This window comes from Micromys minutus (genome assembly GCF_963924665.1).
Source record: "Micromys minutus genome assembly, chromosome: 19".
NCBI lineage: Eukaryota > Metazoa > Chordata > Mammalia > Rodentia > Muridae > Micromys > Micromys minutus.
In genome coordinates, this window is record NC_137954.1 from 11678439 (window position 1) to 11703532 (window position 25094).

At 37.5% G+C, this 25094-nt stretch overlaps 1 protein-coding gene and 2 pseudogenes across 4 annotated transcripts in view; 2 read left to right on the forward strand and 1 right to left on the reverse strand.

Moving 5' to 3' along the window:
- The window catches only part of BMPR2 (bone morphogenetic protein receptor type 2), a gene marked incomplete at its 5' end in the record, with an annotated part of 91124 nt that overhangs the window by 23811 nt on the left and 42219 nt on the right, over window positions 1–25094 (forward strand). For both annotated transcript variants that reach the window (XM_080932692.1, XM_080932693.1), the window contains 2 exons: window positions 19353–19523; window positions 20928–21098. In XM_080932692.1, the coding sequence (XP_080788818.1) occupies window positions 19353–19523; window positions 20928–21098 (342 nt within the window). The remainder of the gene's footprint in view (window positions 1–19352; window positions 19524–20927; window positions 21099–25094) is intronic.
- LOC308432985 (neo-calmodulin-like) lies at window positions 5734–10240 on the reverse strand (annotated as a pseudogene). The gene is made up of 2 exons: window positions 10193–10240; window positions 5734–6203 (listed from the first exon to the last, which is right to left on the reverse strand). The product of its transcript is annotated as a neo-calmodulin-like (transcript).
- On the forward strand, window positions 11522–11967 carry LOC308433175 (small nuclear ribonucleoprotein E-like; annotated as a pseudogene). Its single transcript has one exon. The product of its transcript is annotated as a small nuclear ribonucleoprotein E-like (transcript).

Genomic DNA, 25094 nt, shown 5'->3' on the forward strand with positions numbered 1-25094 from the left:
TTCACCACCACCTGGTTACTTTTAGTTTTTCTGTTTATATATATAATTTTTTAAAAATATATTTATTTAATGTATATAAATGCACAGTCTTTAGACATACCTGAAGAGGGCTTTGGATCCCATTACAGATGGCTGTGAGCCACCATGTGGTTGCTGGGAATTGAACTCAGGACCTCTGGAAGAGCAGTCAGTGCTCTTAGCCGCTGAGCCATCTCTCGAGCCCCACTTTTAGTTTTTTTAAAAGCAATATTTTTCTATTTTTTTTATACTTTTAAAAGCAACTTTATTTGATTAATTATATAGCACAAGTTTCACAGAACTGTTGATATGAACTTCTGGTAAATATTTTTACTATAATAATATTAATAAAGTAGAGAAAAGCTATGTGATTCAAATTGTTTCAAAGACTGTTTCCTCTCCTTTCTTGCTAACGTTTACTGTCAGAACATCTGGACACTTTTTGAATTTAGAGACCAGAATTAGAACTGGTCTCCAGTTTTTTATTATATTGTAATTTAGATACTAATGAAGTTTTGTGGTCCTAAAGCCTGAGGAGAAAATCAGATATAGTAGTAACTATTGTTGAATGGTTATTTACTAACCTATCCTGTTTCTTATTCATTCATTAGAAGTCCAGACAAGAGAAGGTTGAATGTTGGCAGGGTGCCCACACAATTGTGTGGCCTAAGGCAAAACAAAACTGTGGTCCTTCTTATTCAAAGAGCAGGAAATGAAAGCTGTTAAAGGAACTAAAATACCTAACTCTTTCTCTTATGGTATATTTCTTAAAATATTATCCAATATTATTTGAAGAAAATAATAATTAACATGTAGATTATTCACATGAGCTTTGCCATTTTTTATTATTTGTGCAATGCTCATTAAAATGCAGATAGAAAAATATTTAGAAAAAGTAATTAAATTTTTATATCATTTTTATGTTTACCCTGCCAACATTCAACCTTTTCTTGCCTGGACTTGTAATGAGTGAATTAAAAAATAGGATGGATTAGTAAATAACCATTCAACAATAGTTACAACTATATCTGACTTTTTTCTCAGGCTTTAGGACCTCAAAACTTCATTAGAATCTAAATTAAAATGTACAAATTTTGCTATTCTTATATTTATAAAATGGCCACTGAAAATGCAGATATATAAAAAATACTTTTATGTGCATGTATGTGTGTGCCCCTGAGTATATGTATGTGCACCATGTGTATGTATGCATGTGTATGTATCTGTGTGAGCCCACAGAGATCAGAGGAGGTTAGAGGAGGATGTCAGATCTCTGGAACTGGAGTTATAGAAGGTTGTAAGCATCTGGGTTCTGGAAACTGAATCTGTGTCTTCTAAAAGAGGAGTAAGTACTCTTAATTCCTGGACCATCCAGCCCTCAGATGTATAGATATTTAATTTCAGCTAGGGACATGACTCATGATTTGTCGCACGCCCACAAGTCCCTAATTTCAGTTCCCAGGGCCATATAAATTGGACCCAGTGGTATACACATACAGCCTCAGTACTTAGGAAACGGAGGCAAGAGGATTAGTAGTCTAAAGCTATTCTTTGCTAGTGAGTTTGAGGCCACCTTGGGCTGCATTACACCCTGGGGTATGTATGGAGGATGGAGAACAGCTTTATGAAGTCTCCCTTCACCATGTGGGTTCTGGATCAGTGCTGCCAGGCTTGTTTACCAAGTGCTTCTTACCAGAATTTGCTAACTGGCTCCAGTTGTTTCAGTTCTTAAGGTGCACACATTCTCTCAGAATTCTACCTTCAACTTATAGATGAATAAGGACAGACAGAGAGGAAGAGGTATTATGTGTTTCCCTGTTAGCATCTTTCCTTCTGTAATGTCATACGCAGCACAAGTAGCTGGCTAATTTAGGAGAGTGATAGAAGCAAGAACTGTGTATCTGTAATTAGTACTTGGAGACACCTGGAACTACAGTGTTCACTACCATACTCAGCCTTGATATTAACAGTGGTTGAATTCTAGTCCTTAGGCTTGAGTAGCAGAATCCATACATTACTTTGAGTGCTGATATTTTTGTTTTGTCCATTAGTTATTAGTTATTATAGTTATTGGTAGTCTGTCTTGTTCAGATACTTTTATTTTTTAAAAAATGTATAAAGTTTATATTTACTTTACGTGTATGAATGTGTTGCCTGCATATATGTATGTGCACCATAGGAATGTCTGTGCCTGAAGAGGCAGCAGGTGCTGACACCTGAACTGAAAGTAGGGAGGTTGTGAGCTGTGCCCAGTCCTCCAAAAGAGCAAGTGCTCTTGAGTTGTTCATTGCATTTCTTAGTAATATTGTGTTCACATCTTATTCTGCCAAGATTCTTTTGCGTTAGTATTTCATAAACAGGATTGACTGAGAAAAAACAAAATCTCTCTGTTGTTTGAAGATAATGATATTTCTGACTGTGATCAAGCCTTGGATGATGAAGTACTGAAAGAGCTTCATCTTCTATAGAGTAATTTTTACCTTTGCACTTTCTAGGTCAAAAATAATTTCATATTCTCATTTCTTTGCAGGAAGCATGTGTTTATGGCAGCTTCTTAGTTTTTATTGTTAAATATCTGCCTAATTATACAAGTTAAAAAAAAAACCTTTCCAAAAAGATTGTTTTTGTTTGTTTTGTTTAGTGTTTTGAGATTTTCTGAATGCTGAGATTATAGTCATGCATCCCTACTCTTGAAAAATTTTTGTTGTTAGCTTTTCCTTATCATCAGATGTTGACTATATTGACATAATGGGGTCTAAAAGCTAGGGTCTAAAATCAGTGTAAGTCACACCAGAGTGAATGGGTCTTTCCCAGTGTTCTCATTCAGTTAGATATATAAAGGCTTTCACCATTGTCCTCAGCGTAAAAGATCCATGCAAGTGATCTTAAAATAAAAATTCAGATTCTTCTAAGAGTGAGGCCTTTTTAGGCCCTCTAATCAATGTTCTATCTGAGATTTTAAAGAAACAGGAAATAGGGCGTAGGACCTACAAGGAAACAGGAAGGTTTCCCATGTTTTTATTTCACATTCCATTTGAATTATCTTGGAAACACAAGGAGTAATAAAACAATGGTTGTGTAGTATTTTTTGCATTTTTATCTGCTTTATCTTGTTTCTATTATTTTATTATTTTAGGACACTCGACACGGTCTTTTATGTTTGGACGTGTCTGGGATGCTGTGAATCGATCCATCATCATCAGGGGCTAAGTGAATGCTTGTCAAAAAGATACTGAGTTTTCTTTCTGTTTTCAAATTGTTAGCTAAAAAACAGAAGCAAAAAAACAACCCAGAGTTCTCCTCTTAAATGCTCATTAAAGCAGTTACATGATCTCCAGAATAAACAAATCATTCAGATCAATCAGGATATGAGAATATATAAGTTATGTAAACAGTTAACAAATGAAGCTGATTGTGTTATGAATGAATAGCAACCATGCTGAAAGAGTTGGGGAAGACAGGATTAGCCTGAGTTATTTCAGAAAACTAAGGTTAAGGACAAGATAAATTACACATAAACATTATGTGTTTGGTTAAGTTTCTTCATCATAGAGGAATGAGTTAGTCAGCAGTTCTGAATTGTTCCTCGGAGTTTCACTTAAAATATGTACTTGCGTTAGCAAATAAATGAAAGCAGTATGTGGCTAATGAGAGCAGGCTTCCTAACCTCTTCGCTGAGAGCATCTAGAAGTTACGACACCCACAGCACTGTTCAGATCTTGATTCTGGTAACATTCTCCAAGTGAAACAAACAACAACAAAAACCCTCTGGAGAAATGGTTGATTACTAGGTTAGGGAAGAGAGAATCAAGATGTAGCTGGATCATTTAATGATACAGGAAAGTTAGGAAGTACTCAAAAATGATGTGGGCATATGGAAGTCCAGAGCCAGCTTTGAGAGGCACTGCATATAGGCCAGGGCTGGGCCAGAGTAATGATGGTGTCTCTGGATCAAGAGCCATGTAGTAAAAGAAATTTCTTCTGATTCATACCTGAACAACTGGGAAAGAGGAGATGGCCTTTTATGTTAAAATAGTTTCAAATTAATAAACTATTGTTTAGATTACTTTTATTTTTCTAGTAAAATTGTAGGAAAATGCCATGGTAAAATACTGCTTCATGAAATTTTTATTTATATTTAATATGTTATCTACTAGTTGTGACTCAAAACAGCATTTTTTATATTGAACTAATTTACCTATTGATAATGATGAGAATAAACTATTTTTTTCACACAATAAATTGGTTTATCTTTTTAAAAAAATCTTTTTATCTAGGCCTTAGGAATTGGAATGAGGTGCATGACCTCTTAGGTTATTGAACTCCTTGTTCCTGAGAACATTTGAATAGATCATAGTAGGGATGGTACACTAAGATGAATTCTTACTTTTTTTGAGAATTTGACTTCTGGTTATTATTTAATAGTATTTTATAAACCTAATTTATTTATGGTCTCATTCCTAGAAAACAGTTTTACATCTTTGTATACTTTCTCTGTACTGAAAATAACTTCAGTCCAAGTTGGCTTTGTTGAACTTGCAGGTTTTGTTAACAGCAGGACTTAGGAATTCTTTATAAACTATTTGTCTTGAAATTGAAATAGAGTTAAATTTACACTTTTTCTTCTTTATTTCTATAACTTTTTTCTGTATTATTCAAATGGAATTTTTTTTTCTTTTTGCCAATTAGCATCTATTTGGAGTTTTTTGTTCTCAAAAACCTTAAATTCTTTCCAGAAGAGAGCATCAGATCCCATTACAGATGGCTGTGAGCCACCATATGGTTGCTGGGAATTGAACTCAGGACCCCTGGAAGAGCAGTCAGTGCTCCTAACCGCTGAGCCGTCTCTCCATCCTCTCTTTCTGAAATTTGAACTTGATTGTTCATATCTGTACATTTCAGTTGTTGCAAGTAAAATTTAACTTTCTATATTCTTTTTTTTTGTGTGTAAATTGTAATTTTTTAATTGAAAAACAAATATACAACTTGGAATGGATTTGAGGCAAATTGTGCCATAAGCAGATTTTTTCTTAAGTGGCTAAACAAAGTTTAGAAAGCAAGTAACGATAAAAGAAAATGTTTCTGGTACAATACGAGCAGTGCAAAAACAAAAGAACCCAGTGTCCGAGCACCTGGATGGAACACCCGTCTTGCAGTAGTGCAGATTTTAAGTACATGTTGTTGGGCTCAGTGGTTAGGAGCACTGACTGTTCTGAGTTCAGTTTCCAGCAACCACATGGTGGCTCACAACCACCTGTAAAGGAATCCGATGCCCTCTTCTGGTGTGTCTGAAGACAGCTGCAGTGTACTCAGGTACATAAATAAATAAATATTTTTTAAAAAGTATGTGTTGTTGTCCACAGTCCACGCAGTTACGACTCCACACTTCAACAACATGCTGACAGTTCCTAAAAGCTACTTTAAAAAGGGCATAACCCAGATGTTCTCTCATTTGACCAACTCCATCTAAGGCTGGATGTGCAAAAGGGCTTAGATATATCCAGAGGAAGCCACATGCAACATATACTTGGTCAATTTTCTAAAATAAGGTTTAAGGACAGTGAAATAAGACAAGGGAAGAAAACATGGCGGAGCGAAGTTCTAATTACTATACATGCATGATTTTTGACAGTAGGGGGAACCTTTTACAGATATGTTGCAAAGAAAAGGCAAATAATTTTGTACAAGAAATTTAACACATTCTGTACAGTGTCTTCAGTTTGCTGTCTTCATTTGTACAAACTCTTTGTAGTTTGCCCAAGCATCCCCATCAACGTCTGCTTCCCCGATCATTTCATCATCCTCTTCATCTGTTAACTTCTCTCCAAGGTTTGTCATCACATGGCAAAGCTCTGCTGCACTAATATAGCCATTGCCGTCCTTATCCAGCACACAGGTTGCTTCTCCAATCTCTTTTTCACTGTCTGTGTCTTTCATTTCTCTTCCCAGCATTGTCAGAAATTCAGGGAAGTCAATTGTGCCATTACCACCCGCCATCTGCTTCATTGATCTGTGGGGTTCTGCCCCAGAGCATCATCACTGTCCCCAGCTCCTGTGTGGCTATTGTCCCATCCCATCCTTGTCAAATAGTGAGAAAGCTGCTTTAAATTCTGCATTCTGCTCTTTGTCAGTTGGTGAGGTATGCTGCAAGGTCTGCCGGTTTCCGAGACGCGAACACACAACCACTTGACTCACTCACTCCACTCGGACTTCTATATTCTATTTTTTAAAAACGCATTTCATTCCCATGTATACACACCCCTTCTTTTTCTTTTCTTTTTGTCTGGCTTCAGAACTCTTGAACAGCCTCAGCCTCCAGCATGCTGGCATTACAGGTGTATATGCCACTACAACCAGCTCTGTTCACTTCCTGTACAGTCTCTATTGAGTTATAATATACATAACTACTCAATTTTTAGCCTAAAGAATTCACCATGGTACCGGAGAGATGATTAAGAACACTAGCTGCTCATCCGAAGATGTGGTTCAGTTTCTAGTACCTATGTGACAGCTCATAACCATGTGTTACTCCAGTTCTATGGGAACTGATGTCCTCTTCTGGCTTCTGTGGGCACCAAACACACAAGTGGTTCACAGCACACTTGCAGGCAAAACACTCATACACATAAGATAAAAACAAGTAAATCTTTCAAAAGAATTAAACATTTTTAGCATATTCACAATTACACTACTATTACTACAAGTAACTTTAAGATATTTTTTATATCACATAAAGTCTTGGATTCATTATTAATAATTCCTTTAATAATTCCTTAGTTCCTGATAATCACTAATTGGTTTTATCTCTATGGATTTCTCATTCTGGACATTTCATAGAACTTTAATCAGGTCATAGTTGTCCTTTGTGTGTGGCTTATTTCACTAGACATAACTTTCAAAATTTTTCCATATTGTAGCATTAAGTGTGCATGTGTGAGTGTGTGTGTGGTGTGTGTGTATGGAGGTCAGAGGTTGACACTGAGGTTTTTTTCTCTCATGCTTCACCTTATTTTTGAGTCAGTGTCTCTCACTGAACCCGGAGCTCACTAACTGACTGGACTAGCTGACCAGAAAATCCCTGAGGTTCTCCTGTCTTCATCTCCTAACAGTGGAAATGCAGGTGCATGTTACCATGCCCGGCTTTTTATGTGGGTACTGGAGATCTGAGCCAGAGTCCTTATGCTTCTGCAGCAGGTACTTCACTTATTGAGCCATGTTCTCGACCCTCATTTCATTTTAAAATTCATTTTAAATATCATTACTTGATAGGTAATTGGTTGTTTCAATTTTTGACATTATGAATAATATTGTTATTAATGGCTATGTGCTAGTTTTTATTGGGTTTATTCCCAGGAGTAAAACTGTTCTTTTTATATGATGGACACCAGTTCCCTGTTAGGACCCCCTGCATTCTGCCAGCTGCCTTTATTTTCTGGGTGGTATACATTGAAGGACAGACTTTGATAAAACTGTTTTTCTTCCTTCCTTCCTTCCTTCCTTTCTTCCTTCCTTATTTATTTCTTTCCATTTTTGAGACTGTGTAGCCCTGGCTGTCCTAGAATTCACTCTGTAGACCAGACTGGCCTCAAATTCAACGAGATCCTACTGCCTCTGTCTCCCAAGTGCTGGGATTAAAGGCTTGCACAGTTTTTCTATTCTACATTCTGTGTTGATGCCTTTCCTGTACTAGTTAGAATATTGTTTCATAATTCATGCTCACCAGATGTACTGGGCCTATGTTTTTTTTTCCTGATGATTGTGTATAATTTTATGATCTTTGAGTTATTTTAGTTAATAATTTGAAACTAGGAGGCATCAACTTGATTGTTTTGCATGTGGTTATCCAGTAGCAACACTGTTTGTTAGGTTAGTTTTTTTTTTCCCTCATTAAATTATCTTGGCATTGTCTTAAAAATAAGTTTACCCAGCTGGAGATGGTACATGCCTCTTAGCTAGCGCTTAGGAGGCCAAGGAACGACTATCACAAACTCAGGGCCAGCCGGGGATACACAGTGAGACTTTGTCTCAAGATTAGAAAATCTGTTAATTTACCACCTATATCTGAATGGCCAATTTCTGTTCCACAGATGTATGTGTTTTTCTTCATGACAATACCACACTGTTCTCATTAGATGATTTGTAGTAGGATTTGAAATCAGGACACAGAATTATTTTTAATCTTTTGTTCAGATTATTTTGGCTGTTGTAGGTGCTTAGAATACCAATATAAAAATTAAAAGCCAGTTACTAGTTGTTACAAAAAAGGCAACTACTGTTTGATAGGATTTGCATTGAATAAGCAGATGTGTTTGAGAAGTTTGGCCACTCACAGCATTGTCCTGAAATCCTGTAGGAATGAAATGTCTGCTGAGAGCTTTAATGTTTTCAATAATGTTCTTATTTTCAGTGTATGAATCTTGCACGGTTTCTTTTGGAATGTGCACTACTAGTGGGTAGAGATACAGTTGGTTTTTATATAGTGATCTTATATCCTGGAACATTGCTGAATGCATTTATTAGCTCTAATTTATTTTTAAACACGATTTCTTAAGAATTGTTATGTACAAGACCATGTCACCTATGGTTAAATGTCTTTCTCATTTCTTTTCAAATTTGGTCTCTATGCCTTTGTTTTTAGTTTTTGTAGGCTTTTCTAACAGTGTTTAATAGAAATGAGAGAGCTGATGTCTGTTCTTGTTCTTGTTTCCCACTATTGAATATGGCGCTGGTTATGGGTTTTTCATTGTTGCACTCTCTCGGGTATAGAAGTAACTTTCTCTTCCATACTTGCTGAACATCTTAACCATGAAATTGTTGGATGATCTTTTAAACCTTATTTATTTATTTGTATATGTGTGCCTGCGTGTATGAACATGCCGCACAAGTGTTCATGAGCCTCTGGAGGTCATTGGATCCTCTGGAACTGGAATTACAAGTGGTTATGAGCCACTGTGTGTATGCTGGGAATTGAACTCAAGTCCTCTGCAAGGACAACAGATGTTCTTAACTGCTGAGCCATCTCTCCACTCCAAATAGTTGTATATAGTTTTGACATCAAATCAACATTGAGTAGTATTTATATTATTCCACATAGAAAAGTAGTAATGCTAACCATTTAGTGTCTTTTCATTTTCTCTTTTCTGTTCTGAACCAAACACAACTTATTCCCAACAAATATTTTCTTATGAAGTTTCAAAGCAGTATTTGAAAATATTTAAAAAGTTTTATTTTGTATTTCCTAAGGAATATTATTATATAGGTAGGGCATATTTTCTATTATATTCTAAAATTTACTTCTCTTTTAGGAGTAGCCTATAAGAATGACCATCCATGGGCATAGGAAATAGGTGGATCATTTGGTGAAACTTCCTGAGTAGGCACAAGGACCTGAGTTCAAATCACCAACAATCATGTAAAAGAGATGGTGACCCTAACACTGGGGGAAGGCAGAGACAGGTGCCTCCCCAGAGCTTGCTAGCCAGCCTAGCTGAAATGGCAAGTACCAGCTTCGGGGAGACAGATTCTGTGTCAGTAATGGAAGATGCCTAACATAGAAACACCTTTCAACCAGTGATCATTCACTGCCGTGTGGGCAGAAACACTGAGCCAACCAAAGCCTTCCTATTAACATTTACTTATGCATTATTGTCTATTATATCACGAGTATACAAGCACTTTAAGGGAATAACACTATCTTACTCATAGCATATCCCCAGGTTTAGAATACTTCTGCCATAAAACAGGCACTTAATAAACATTTGACTCTTTAATGGCTACTATTGCCAGTCCCAAGATAGAAAGCCTCTTAGAAGCATGGGATGTTCTTATTGGCCTTTGATTGTTTAGTTGTTGCTTTTGATTAGAAAGAACAATGTTTTGGATTTTTTATTTGCTTGTTTGTTTTGTTTGAGAGAGCTGAAACTAACTGACTTTTCAAACCGAGTTGTGATTTGTGCATGTGTATTAGTTAGCTTTTAGTTGCTTTACAAATTTGTACAGAGAAAGTTAATAACAGACCTTAGACTGCTGTTCTTAGAAAGCCTTGCATTTCTAGTTGGCTATTGGCTAGCATATGGAATTTGTGTTTGGAAGTGCTCCAACTGAGGGTGACCACTGAGGTGATCCAGGCAGAGAAATGAACCTGCAGAGATGAGAATAAAAGGTTCAGACTGACTTTGTCAACCTGGCTCGGATTCTGGGAGTCTGATGCTAGGTGGTTCATTGTCAGAATATTTAAAAAATACTGTACAATTTGGGGAAAAGGTTTACAAGCAATAATTATTTCCATTTCAGGTTTCCAGGCAACAATCATTTTATTTCCAGGTACACATTAAAGTTTAAGGTGTGATTACATAGAAACTTCTTTACAAAGGACAGGACCACGAGGGTGGGTTCTATAGCTAACAGGCCTTGAATCTAGTGTGGTCTCTGACTGATAGCACAGAAGTCATCCGGCCATATAATCTGAATGATATCTCCCCTATGAATAGGTTCTGTTAACACTGGGAGCTAAAGATAATGGTCTAGGGAAGGAGGTTGTCATTCTGTGGAAATTGGGTGAGGTCTGTTTCTATAGCAAAAGGTGGGTGGGGTCTGCCTCCACAGATAGCAGACAGGTCTCTATGCCATTAACAGTATCCATTCCCACCCTTCTGGATGGAATGTTGGCATTTTATATTTTCTCTTCCATTGAGGAGACACCCCTGTGTAATTAGCATTTTGAGTTTTCCTGTGTGTCATGTCTGTAGGTGCAAGGACCTTTGTACTCCCCTACTCTTACCATTCCCTAACTCATCAGAGTAGTTTGAGTAGTTTCCTAGGCTTATGTTGTGTGTGCAAACAGTATAGTTTATGTAAACCATCTTCTTTTCTTTTGTGAGTCTGGAATTCTGGTACCAAACTAAAAACACTTCCTTGACCAAGGTATTCAACAAGACTTGGGACACTTGTCCTTAGACAACATTTCATGTATTTCAGAATTCAGCAGTGGGTTCTGGGTGTGTGCTGTGTGATGCTGTGGAGACCTAAGGAAGCTGGACCTTGTTTTCCCCAGTCTTTGGCTCTTGATCTTTTCCTTTTGTTACTTTTTGTTTGTATTATTTTGCTGTGACAAATACAGCTTTGTATATAACTACTGAGTTCTGTGAATCTCAAGAGTCTTCAGCACGACATTAAATTCAAGAAAATGCTAAAGCGGCATCATATTCTGATGATTTTCGTCCCCCAGTGTGCTCTTAATTTGAAGTTATGACAATGCTTAACAGAATAACAGTTATTTTGCCATCTGGGTATAGAAATATATAAGTTAAGGGCTGAGATGCAGCTCTGTAGAGCCCTTTCCTATGTACAAGATCCTAGATCCATTTCTCAGCATGGCACAGAAGAAGAGGGCATAATTAATGATTTATTATTAGACTGGAAAATAAAGAGTCCATTTTGTTTGATTTATTATAATTAAATTTAAAAATTTGAATTTATGGCTTTCTGAGACGGCCTTCCTACTCGTGTGGTCTTTGTGATTTCCACCATGGCGTACCGCGGCCAGGGCCAGAAAGTGCAGAAGGTGATGGTGCAGCCCATCAACCTTATCTTCAGATACTTGCAAAATAGATCTTGAATTCAGGTGTGGCTGTATGAGCAAGTGAATATGCGGATAGAGGGTTGTATTATCGGCTTTGTTGAGTACATGAACCTCGTATTAGATGATGCAGAAGAAATTCATTCTAAAACAAAGTCAAGAAAACAACTGGGTCGGATCATGCTAAAAGGAGACAATATTACTCTGCTCCAGAGTGTTTCCAACTAACAATGGTCAAACATGGGAGAAGTTGAGAAAGCTGTTTGGTGTTTTTAAAGATGTCTTCTGCTGGGAGCTACATTTACTCATCTTATTATAATTGTACATTATCATTAGATGACAATAAATGTTGTGAGGTTGTTTTTGTTACAAAAAAAAATTTGAGTTTATACTAAATTTCAGGGGGGAAATTTCTGTTAATATATCCATGGCTCAGGGGTTAAGAACACTTGTCACTCTTGCAGAGGCCTCAGGTTCAGTTCCTGGCATTTACATGGTGACTGACAACCACTTGTAACTCCAGTTCCAAGGGATCTGAGGCTCTCTTCTGGCTTCCAAGGGTACCAGGCATGCAGGAAAAATTCGGACAGTAATTGAAGAGGACGTCCAACATCATCCTCTGGAGTGCGTACTCACACAAACACACACACACACACACACACACACACGATAGGGAAAATAGACTCTTTCCTTCATGTTTTATAACAGGACTGTTGCTAGGGTGAAACTCTGAAATCAAATTGTCTTCTGGGAAAAGGATATCGTTTCTTCAGTTACTCAGTTTTTTGCCCCATGCCTGTAAGGTTTCTGTGCTGTTTATTTTAGATAGTTCATTTTGACACTTAGATAAACAGAAGCCAAGCACATAAGCATACCCAGAATTAGTCCCTGAACTATGTTCCAGGGCAGAGATAAGATGCTTAGACTTCTCCAGTACAGATAAATATATTTCAACTACTGGAAGATAAGTGTTGTTAGACTTTTGGATTGTTTAGACATAGAATGGCAGTGAAGATAAAAAAAAAAAAAGATAAGCTGGGTGTATGACTTATGCCTGCACTCCCTGTATTCAAGCTTTGAGCAGGAACTGTGATTTTAAGATCAGCTGGGACTATACAATGTATTCGAGGCCAGCCTGGACTTCAAAGGGTTGCTGTCTTTTAGGGAAACTCACTTGAAATTATTCATTGTGAATTTAGCAGATCTTCAGAGTAGTAATCGTCTCTTTCATGTCTATATTTCGTCTTACTAAAACAGCTTCATTTTATTTTGCATTCTCTGAACCAGAATTCTTGTGCATTTTGTTCCCCAGTTTTCATCTGCCCACGAGTAAACTGTTGGTTATTACTGTAATGTTTTTGCCTCTTAAATCTTCTCAGTATATATATTGGCTATTTCTGAATTCTAAAAAAAGTTTTGTAGAATTAATTTGAAAATGTTTCTCTATAATTGTGTATAATTTCTAAAATTTTAGATTTATGAACGCCAGACTTTAGAGACATAAAAAGTATAGACCTTCTCAAGAAGTTTGAGTTGATAGTTTTGTGGATGCTGCCTGTTTATTAAGTATCCTGCCAGTCACCACCAGGCAGTTCATCTTACATTTCTGCTTTTGTCTACTTTTGGTTAGTCGTCAATTTATCTGTATTTTCATATATAACAGTGACAAACATGAATTGATATTTATGTCTGTTCAGTAAACCAATAAAAACTATACATCATGAAAGATACAGCAGCATATAGAATCTTTGCATCTTAAATCTGTGTTTGGATGTGCTGTTGCCCAATCTGTTTTGAATTCTTGGGCTCAAGTCATCTGTTCGCTTCCTGAGACTAGGACTACAGACACCATCTACCCTGTATGCCTAGAATTTTTAAAGTTGACTTTGTATTTGAAGAATTAATTGAAATTAAACAAAAGTTAAAAATCTAGTGTTTAAATTTTTTGGCGCTAGAATGTCCATGCCATTAAAAAAAAATTTAGGCCACAGAATGGTGACACACACCTTTAGTCCCTGTGCTTACGAGGCAGAGGCAGGCAAATCTCCATAAATTCAAGGCCAGCCAACAGAGCAAGTTCCAGGACAACCACGGCTACACAGAGAAACTCCGTTTTGAGAAACCAAAGAAAAGAAGACTTTTTTTTTAAGGCAAGCCATAGTGAGGCGTCTTTAATCCCAGCACTTGGGAGTCCAGCAGGTGGGTCTCTGTGAGTTTGAGGCCAGCTTGGTCTATGTGCTGATCTTAGAAACCATACAGATATAGAATAATTGCCATCTCCAGAGAAGAGGGAAAGGAATAAAAACAGTATTTGAAGTATAATGTTATTTTCTTTATCTGAAAAAAAGACCATACATTTACAATTAATTTTAAAAATAGTGTCCAAAGTGAGGAGTTTCATTATTATGCTATTTTATGCATATATTTTACTTTCACATTCCTTTTTATTGAAAAGGTACCAGTGAATATCAAGAAGTACAACAAAAGGGGCTGGAGAGATTGATTAGTGGTTAAGAGCACTGACTGTTCTTTCAGAGGTTCTGAGTTCAGTTCCCAGCAACTACATGGTGGCTCATAACCATATATAATTGGATCTGATGCTCACTTCTGGTGTGTCTGAAGACAACTACAGTGTACTCATATACATAAAATAAACAAATCTTTTAAAGATGTACAATTAAAGAAAATATTACTTAGATACATTACATGTTTGTTCATTTTTTTTAAAAACTGAAGAGAAATATGTATGCATTTGTAGTTAGTTCATTCCTGGGTGGAGAAAGAAATAGAAATTAATTTTTACATTTGAAAATCAAGTGACCATAATCTCTCTCCGTGTGTGTCTCCCTCTCTCTGTCTCTCTCTCTTTCTCTCTCACACACACAAACACACACAGTGATTTCAGGATGGAGAACCAAGAAAATATGTAAGATTTGAACAAGAAACAGAAATTCATTTGGTTGAAAATTAAAATTAACTATAGACTTAGCACTTGCAATCCTGAAACTAACTTGGGTTACATAGTAAAACCTTATCTAGAGGGGAAAAAAAGCGAATTTAGTTGTCTACCTAGTGATAAAGATCAGAAACCCACACCCCTTTCCATCTCCTTATTTATTACATAAACATATGCATATTTGGATTCATTAGGAATGTTTTATTTTTCCTATATTCTTAAAAATCATTTACTATTCACTTGTGTGTGTGTGCATGCACAAGTAAGCATACATGCATGTGTGTATGTGCTCACATGGACTGTGGCGCATGTGTAGAGGCCCGAGGACAGTTTACAGGAGTTGGTTCTCTTCTTCCACAGTGTGGGTTCCAGAGATCAACTCAGGTCATTAGGCTCGGTGACAAGTTTGTTTACATACTGAGCCATCTCACTGGCCCTTTCCCTGCATTTACCAAAGGTCAGCCATGTGTGGATGGGGTGGCATTTGGAGAGGAGAGTTCTTTCTCTGCACACTATTTATCACCCCTCGTTTGGCGTAAGTAGGAGTTGAATTTCATCAGGAGATTTTTGTTTCCTTTTTTTATTCTTTTTAAATCGGAAGGATTTTATGTCTTACGTTTTAAAAAATCATTTAAGTTGTTTAAGCTTCCATAACTTGATAAGATATTTGAAAGTTGATTCTAGCTTTGCATGCTTGGAATAAATCCACCAATTCCGTATCATTTTGAAATTCTCAACTATAGAATGGCCTTCTAATTTTCTAGAATAAACAATCCTGCTTTCACAAACTCCAGGGAGTTCTGTTTTATGCCTTGCGTCCCTTATAAAGTTTTAGAAGTGAATCCTTCCTCCTCCTCCGTGTAGACAGGTGCTCACTGTGCAGCCTTGACTGGCCTAGAGCTTGCTGTGGAGCCCAGGCTGGCCTTGATCTGCCTGCCTCTGCCTCCCCAACGCTGTCATTAAAGCCATGTGCCTCAGAATCTTTGTTATTTGCTGCACCAGGCTCTGCCTTCTATCTTTCTGAAAGAGCCCTGGGACTACAGGTGTTTACTACTTCCAGATTTCCATGGTTTCTAGGCAAACTCCACACCCATACTTGCAGGACCAACACTTTATTCATTGAACCATCTTCCAGGTCGTTTTTTAGTTAATTTTTTATTATTATTTTGAGACAGGCCTCATATAGCCCAGATTGTCCTGGATTCCCTTTGTAGACCACTCTCCCCTAGAACTCAGAAATTCATCTTTCTCTTCTTCCATTTGAGTGTTGGATTAAAGGTGTGAACCACCATTGGCAAGCTCTTAATTCACCTAATTTGAATATATCCGGTTTTATCTATTTTCCTATAAATGATATAACTTTCTTCTTCTTGGCTGCAAAAAATTCTTTATGTTGTTTCTATAACTTAGCTCTTGTGAGTGTGTTTCAACAATACTCATCTGCAAATATCCCTGTGATATGTTGACTTGGAGTCCTTGGTATAAGTATTCAGTTATAGCTGGACTGTAACGTGCTCTGCATCGGTTGTTGAATGTATGTGTATTACAAACACCCATACTGATTTCCATAGTTACTAGATGGCTTTACATTTCTAGAAGCAGTATAAGGAAGGGTTCTCATCAGCTTTTGTGTTTTAAATGATACCATTTCTGTGAGATGTAATCTAAATGTAGTTTAAATTTGCATTTATCTAGTGGCTATAATGTTTAATATTTCATATATCTAAAACTGTAGAATATTATTTGCAAAGAGTATTTTGACCTTTTCATTTTCTGTTTGTATTTCAGTCCCTTCTCTTGGCTCATTACTCTAGCTAATATATCAAGCAGTATATTGACTAAGAACGAACAAGTGAGCTAGGTATAGTGGAACTTGCCTTTAATCTCAGCACTGGGAAGGCAGAAGGAGGTGGAATTCAGGGTTATCTACCACCAACCATAGAGGGAGTACCAGGCTAGCCAGGGATGCATAGTGAGATCCTGTCTCAGGAAAGGAAAGGAAAGAAAGAGAAGGAAGGGGAAGGGAAGGGAAGGAAAGAAGGAAAGGGGGAAAAAGGAGAAAGGAAGAAAGGCGAGGGTGGTCACTCAGGTCTGCAACATGGCTTAATGGATGTAGGTACTTGCCTCCAAGCTTGATGACCTGAGTTTGATCTCCAGACCCACATGATCTCACAGTATTTCCTGGTCTCCAACACACACACACACACACACACACACACACACACACACACACACACACAAGTTTAAGAAAAAAGTGAATGTCCTTATCTTGTTTTGATTTTAGTGCTTCTGAGTTTTTACTAGTTAGTATAATTAATGTTGGCTGTAGGTTTGTCACATGTATCTTGTATGAGTTATATTTGTTATATAACTTTCTTTTTAGGGCCTTTGTGAAGGGATGTTGTCCGGTCAAAACTCTTTTACATCAATTGAGATGAAATTATAATTTTTCTGCTTGAGGCCATTGATTGTTGTTATTCATAATAACTTAGATTTGTTGGACCATCCTTTCCTCCGCTGTGAAGCCAACTTGGTTATGGTGAATGATTTCTCCTGGTGTGTTCTTCAGTTCTGTTTGTAGATATTTTATTGAAATGTTTGATCTATGCTTAGCAGGGTCAGTGACTTTTTCCCTTTTTGTTTTTAATTAAAAAGAGTTTGGAAGTGTTCCTCCATTTTCATTCTGTGGGGTAGTTTGAGAAGCCTTAGAAGCCGTTGCTATGGAGTCATTGATTTTTGGGGGAGTCAAGTTACCTTGGTTTGTCATGTTCCTTGTGTTTTTGCATCAGGACTTCAACATCTGGAATGTTTGTTGTTTGTTTTTCTCGCCGTATTCTTTCAGTGGAACTGCTTGCAGAGTTCAAGAAGGAACTGGTTGTGTTTAGTTGAGGTGTCATTTTTCCAGTGCTAGACTGGTATTCAGCTTCAGTCTCTGACCTCCCCCCAGTAGAATAATGTCCCTCTAAACAACATTTTCTCATTTATTCCAGTTTCAACTCTTATTGCATTCCTTCTCAGGTTCCCAGATGCCTTAGAACTCTTGTTTGAACTGCAAATTGACTTTTCTTTTCTTGGCTTTTAGCCGTCTTTGAAAACACGTCCCTCCTTTAGTGTACTGATCTTTCATGATGGAGACAAAGAACTGTGTAGAGACTGCATTCTCATTTCGTGAGCAACTACTATGGTTTTAAACAGAACCCTTATTGCTGACGTTCTTTCTTCCTAAAATGTTATGCTTATCTGAAGAGAATATATGCATATTGCTCTTTAGTTGGTGTTGGTATTTTCTAGAATATTTTAAAGTAGTTTAAAGATATATACATCAAGCCACATTTTTTTTATTGATTAGTATCTGTGGTTTGGTTTGTCAGAATAAAATTTGATAACTGCAGCTCTATATAACTACTTCTAAAGTACTTTGCATATCAGTAAATGGGGCAGGTCTGGTTATCTAAGCTGGGTAGACTGAGTCATCAAGGCTGCCCACCATTCCTTTTCTATGCTCCTTTGTTATGTCCAGAAACATTAATTTAATAACTAGTATGCATTGCTAAAATGCTCCTGAGTTACACTATTCCAGTGCTGTACACTTCAATAAAGAACAGGTTCAGAAGGTCGTAAGAAAGTGTTGCTTGTGCTTAGTGATTGTCTTTGCTACTCAGACATATTAGGAAAGTCTGTTTTAAAAACGAATAAAGATCAGATGTTGCTTTTGATAACCTTTTACTTCTTTCACAGTGCTGGTTAGTGTTTGTTAATCAGTGAGCCTCATGCAAATGCTTTATTGGAATCAGCTAAATCACATAATATATATGAAGAAAGATGGGATGGCATTAAACTAAGGAACAACTGTGTTATTCCTCGAGGAGCTATTGAACATTTTCACTTGGCTATTTTAAGCAATATAAAATCATTTTCTTTTTGCTCAGAATTCTTGGGCTTTTAGGATTTTTGTTTTTATTTATTCGTGTTTTTAAGGCAGGGTCTCTCTATGTAGCTCTGGCTGGCCTGGAACTAGCTGTGTAGACCAGGCTGGTTTGCAACTCAGATCTACTTGTGTCTGCCTCCCAAGTGTTGGATTAAAGGCATGCAACACCATGCCTAGTCTGTGTGTTGGTTTTAAAGGTTAATTTAGAACATGGTATTTCTCCCCCCCACCTTTTTTTTTCCTTTTGGAACAGGGTCTCATCTTGTAGCTCTTGCTGTTCGAAGTCACTTTGTAGCCCAGGCTGGCCTGGAACTTACAGATATCCACCATGCCCTGTTGAAAATAGTATTTCCTTTTTTTGAATAGCAGAAATATTTAATAGTAGAAAGAGTGATAGGAATTATATGTGTAAAAAAAGTCTGTCATCAGGGAATATATTTTCTTTAAATTCTTATTGCTTAGATATAAAAATTAATGTCCAAAAGGGAATTGCTGGAAGGTGTGGATAAAGAGATGGTTAGGTAGTTAAAAGCAAGTGTATTGCTCTTCCAGAGGGCTTAAGTTCAGTTCACTGCAACCACGTCAGGCAGCTTACATCCAGCACCTCTGTCCTCCTTAGGCACCTGAACTCAGGTGCACATATAACTAAAATAAATAAATCTGCAAAAACGTTTAAAAACAGAAAATTATTGGGTAAATGTAAAATTAAAAATTTATTCAATAATTAAATTTGAAAGATTTAACAAGAAAACTTATCTTACTCAAATTAGATTATTGTATATTATTGAATGAAATCATAAAGATTATTTTAATCAATAGTATTATCAAAGAAACATCAGTTTATCATTGTGTTCTTTGTTCTTTCTTCTCAGCTTCCCAGAATCAGGAACGGTTGTGTGCATTTAAGGATCCATATCAACAGGACCTTGGGGTAGGAGAGAGTCGGATCTCTCAGGAAAATGGGACAATTCTGTGCTCCAAAGGGAGCACGTGCTACGGTCTGTGGGAGAAATCAAAAGGGGACATCAATCTTGTGAAACAAGGTAAGTAACATTAAAACAAAATTTACCTTTTTATTCTGTACTATCGGTGTTACACCTGCATGAATCTCTGTGTGAGATACTTGTGAGCTGCCATATGGATGCTGTGGTTTGAACCTGGGCCCTTTGGAGGAGCAGTCAGTGCTCTTAACAACTGAGCCATCTCTCCAGCCCCCAAGTAAGACTTTTTTTTAAACCTAAAATTGCTTTTTTTCCCTTTTCTTTTGGGTGCTGAGAATCAAACACAGAATGTCGTGCACACAGGCAAGTTCTCGGCCATGGGCTATGTCTTCAGCACTGTTTCCATACCATTGGAGCTTATCTAGAAAAGACATGAAGGTAGACTAAAATTCTATCCAGAAAAGTAGTAAAGAAGAAGATAAACACATAAATATTTCTATAATTCACTCCAAATTCATAAAGGAAAGTTTACTTTTAGTGTAGTTTATTTGTGTGCTTGCCTGAAGTAGGGTCTCACTGTATAGACCAGCCTAGCCTGGAGCTCACAGAGATCTGCCTTCTTTTGTTTCTCAAATGCTGAGACTAAAGTCATACTCTACCATGCCTGACCTTTTAGTGTGTTTTAAGAACATCTTTCTTTTTATAAATTAATGTTTGTGAATGAAGTTTGGAAAAAAAATACAAAAAAAAAAAAAAAAAAAATCTATTCAGAAAAGCCAAGGTCTACAACTCAGTTCTCTTAAAAATATATTATTTTTATATTGATTTTTTTCCTTTAAGTACATTTTCCATGTACTTTAATATTTATATGAATACCAGTCTTTTTTAAAATTAGGGTGTTGTTATATCCCCCCGTGTTATTGTAAAAGCTCTCTGAAGACATGTGTACCTCAGCACCATATTTCACTGTGTATGTATCACAGTTTACTTAAATGCTTTGAACACTGTGCTGTTTTATGGTTTTTACTGAAATGCATTACCTGGCAATGAAAAACTTCAAACATACATAAAAGTTGTGTCTGATTGCTTTTTATTTTTATTTTTTTCTCATTGATTTTTTTAAGTAGATTTTTTTAATGTAGAATTAATACATCATAAAATGTATGGTTATTTTAAAGACTTTACATTAAAATTGCTGTGTTTTCCCAAGATTACCATCATGCAAACATTGATTACAGAATTGTAAGAGAGTGACTGACCCTGAATCTTTGTTATGATTGCACTATTATTGTAAAGTTGAGAACAACTTGAACCTAAAATAGTTGGACCTTGCTGTTTCCTCAATAATACTTATAATAGTGATACAGTTAATCATATTGTTTTGTTGGTTGTTTTTCCCTGCGAATGTCTGTGGTGTCCTTTATGACTATATTTACATGGCGGCAGCTGTTTCATAGTTGGTTGTTTTACTTACCGTTCCTAATTTATTTTAATATTGATCCTTAGGATGCTGGTCTCACATTGGTGATCCCCAAGAGTGTCACTATGAAGAATGTGTAGTAACTACCACTCCACCCTCAATTCAGAATGGAACATACCGTTTTTGCTGCTGTAGTACAGACTTATGTAATGTCAACTTTACTGAGAACTTTCCACCTCCTGATACAACACCACTCAGTAAGTATTTATAGTAATTTCTTTATAATTCCTTCTTCTAAAAGTTTTGAAAATATAAACATAAACACTCAAGGTTAATAAATTTTTACCAAAAATCTCCAAAGTAATGTCCCAGCACCAGCAAAGTATTGGTATATTTATTACTAAGCAAGTCTGAATCAAGATACAATTTTCCCTTTGTCTGGCATGATGGTGTGTGCTTGTAACCCAGAGGCCAAAGCAGTAGGATTGTAAATTCAAGACAGCCTGAGCTACCTGGCAAATTCTTGGCTAGTCTTGGCTACATAAAAGGACCATATCTCGGCAAACAAACAAAAAAATTCAAAACCCTCTTAAGGAAGGGAATTTGGGACCGGATGGGCATGATGGCCCACACCTTTGATTCTGGCACTTGGGAGGTAGAGGCAGGTGGATATCTGTGAGTTTGAGGTCAGTCTGGTTTACAAAGCAAGTTCTAGGCCAGCCAGGGCTACACAGTGAGACCATGTCTGAAAAACAAAATAAAACAACAACAATAATAATAATAATGAGAGAGAGAGAGAGAGAGACAGACAGACAGACAGACAGACAGACACTGACTATAGCTGTAGTTTGGCCTGTGCCTGTAACCCCCCCTCATTCTAGAGGCCATCTAGTACGGGAACTAGAGACCTCCTAACTCAGGAAATAGACATCAGCAGCACATGCTTCTGATCCAGCCCTTGGGGCAGAGGCAGGCGAATCCATATGAATTTTAGGCCAGCTTGGTCTACATAGCAAGTTCTAGGTCAGCCAGAGCTCCATGGTAGGGCCTTATCTTAAATGAAAAACCAAACTCCAAAGTAAGACAAAATACAAACAAAAAACCCCAGCCAAACAAAATGTGCATCAAAAACAAAATTCTTCCTAGTGGACATACATGGACTGTTGAATAGATAATAAAACCGTGTAATTAAAACTTGAAATACATATTATTGATGTAGACTTAGGAATTAAAAAAATATCCACAAATGTATTATATGCATGTGTATGTAGTCATATAAAATGTATATGTGCATTTAAATGTACATACTGTTGTGGCTTGAATGAGGGCGGTCCCTATGGCTTATATGTTGTTGCTTGGTCCCCAGTTGGTGGAATTGTATGGAAAGGATTAGAGTGTGTGACCCTGTTGGAAATATGGCACTGGAGGTTTCAAAAGCCCACACCATTCTCAGCGTTCTTTCTTTGCCTCCTGCTTGTGGAAGAGATGTAAGCTCTCCGCTACTGCTGTAACACCATGCCTGCCTACCCCCATGCTACCTACCATGATGGTCCCCAGTGAACTCTTTCTGTTATAAGCTGCTTTGCTCATGGTGTCTTTTCACAGGAAAGTAACAGGTAGAAATGGTAACAGAGTGGCACATTGCCATGACAGGCCTGTAAGTGCTGCTTTTTGGAGAAACATGTGAGACTGGATTAGGAGAGTGGTTGAATGCTGGAAGCATGGCTGTACTCACAGGAGCTTGGAAGACAGTAGAGCTGAGAGTAATATGGGCCATGAAGGACCAGCTCAACTGGTTTCACAGGGGAACAATATTAGCAGCTAGGCTACATCTGTTCTTGTGATACTTTGGCAAGAATGTAGCTGCTTTTTGTTGTCTTCCTAAGAATCTGTTCATGGCTTTCTTTTGGCTTTGCAGTAGTAGGACTCAAACTCTGGCCCTCAGACATAATAGAAGGCACTCTAAGCTGTATTCTTACCTGTCTTAGTTAGGGTTTCCATGGCTGTAAAGAAGCACCATGACCAAGGCAACTCTTACAAAGGACAACACACTGGGCAGAGCTTCAAAGCCCGCCACCACAGTGATGTACTTCCTCCAACAAGTCACATCTCAGAGTAGTGCCACTGCCCATGGATCAAGACATTCAAACCACCACCCCACCCCACATACCTACATTTCTTATTTCTTAAAAAAGAAAAGGAAAAAAAAAAAAAAGGCAGAAGCATTCCAGTAGCAATAAGCATGCATTATGTCCATATCTTAGTCTGTAATAGTGTTCTCTGCTAAAAGAAACTATTGCTCCTTGAAAAAAATTTCTATTTTAGAACAAGAGCAAAATAAGTCCAAGACTGAAATACTTTATGATAGGAAATAATCAGTACCAAAAAGTGTGGTGGAGACTCACCTTAAAGATGCAGGAGCCATGACCCGTATTGCCTGTGGCTTTGGATGAGCTAGCTGGGACGTGCTGGGAAGCTCACCCTCATGGTACAAGTGTGGGAGAGCTGTAAGGTTGACCCAGGCTTGGGTCCAGGGCTTTGAGTTGGCCTACCCCAACATATACCCTGTCCCTGAACTTCTGGAGCATGAAGGGTCCTTCTCTACAGACCCAAAGCTGCAGGATCTCCGGGACACATGGCAACAACAGGATGTCTAAGAGGAGTTCTGGTGAGGATCCAGTATTGATTGTGTAGCAGAAGCCAGAGCCTTCGAACCAGATTCATTGCAGTGAACATTTGCAAGTAAATCTGTGTGGATAAAGGGCATCTTATGGGACACACTGTCACATATTGCAGCTTCCACAACAAGATTTTTTTCTTCTTTTGGGAGGAGCTTGCAAAGGCTGAAGGCAGATATGAAGGGACAGGAGATAAGTGGGATTGGGGTGCATGATGTGAAATACACACAGTCAATAAAAAGTTAAAATACAGGAGCCAATTCTGTAGAACCCCTTCACGAGCTAAAATTATGGAAGTTTGACTTCAAGAATAACAAAGTATAATAGTGAATTTTGAAGGAGATGAAACTCATGAGTAAACCGTTAAGTGCTAACTGATCAATACAGGCATATTGGAATGGTCAGTCATCATTCAGCTTCCATCATACAGCCAGAGGGGTGTACCATAGAGGACCATTAATCTGAGAATAGTTTCGGTGAGGAGCCAGGACATTTGTACGGTTTTAAAGTGTCTTAAATTTAATTGTGAAGGGAATATTAGTAATTAGGATTTGGGACACAGCTCAGTGGTATAGATTATTTGCCTAGCTTGTGTAGATCCCTAGGTTCAAGCCCTTGGATTATAATAAGAAGGAAGGGGTGGGGAGAGGAGGGAAGGAAGACAGGAGAAACTAATTTATTGTTCTATTACAATTCTTATAAAAGAAAGTTTTAATTTGGGTTTGCTTACAATTTCAGAAATTTAGTCCATTATCAGCATGTCTGGGAGCAAGGCATGGAAGCAGAAACTGAGAGCTACATTTTGATCATCTTAATTGACAAGCAGCAGGAGAGGCAGACTGGGCTGGTGTGGGTTACCCTTTCTTCATCAAGGCCACACTTATAGGGGCAACAATTCTTATTCAAGCCAGTGGGTGTGGTGGTAGATGCCTATAATTCCACCACTAGGGAAGTTAAAGATGGAGAATCAGAATTTAACCAGTTTGAGTTCAACTTGGCCCACATAAGATCCTATTTCAGCCAGGTGGTGGTGACTCTGACTGGAGGCACACACCTTTAATCCCAACACTAGGGAGACAGAGGCAGATCTCTAAGGTCCAGGACAGTCTCATCTATACAGTGAGTTCCAGGGCAACCAGGGGTGTTATGCAGAGAAAACCTTGTCTTGAAAACCATTAATTAATTCATTAATTAATAGTGATTATAAGTGGGGAAATTGGAAAATACCCTAATCAAGTCATCAAAATCATCATATTAATGAATGTCAAATGAACATTGTGATACAAAGAAACAGGTGCAGGATCACTATATTATAGTACTGTATAGTTCAGCCATGAATTCATAACTGAATTCAATCATGATAAAACATCAGACAAACTTCATATTAGGAGCACTCTTGTTACTACAGGGGTGGGAGATTATTTGTTTGTTTTTAAATTTTAGATTTATTTATTTTACTTTTTGTATGTGTATTGTATATATGTATGCATGGACACGACATGCATGCCTGGAATCTGAAGAGGTCAGAAGAACTGGAGTTACAGATGGTTGCAAGCCACCATGTAGGTGCTAAGA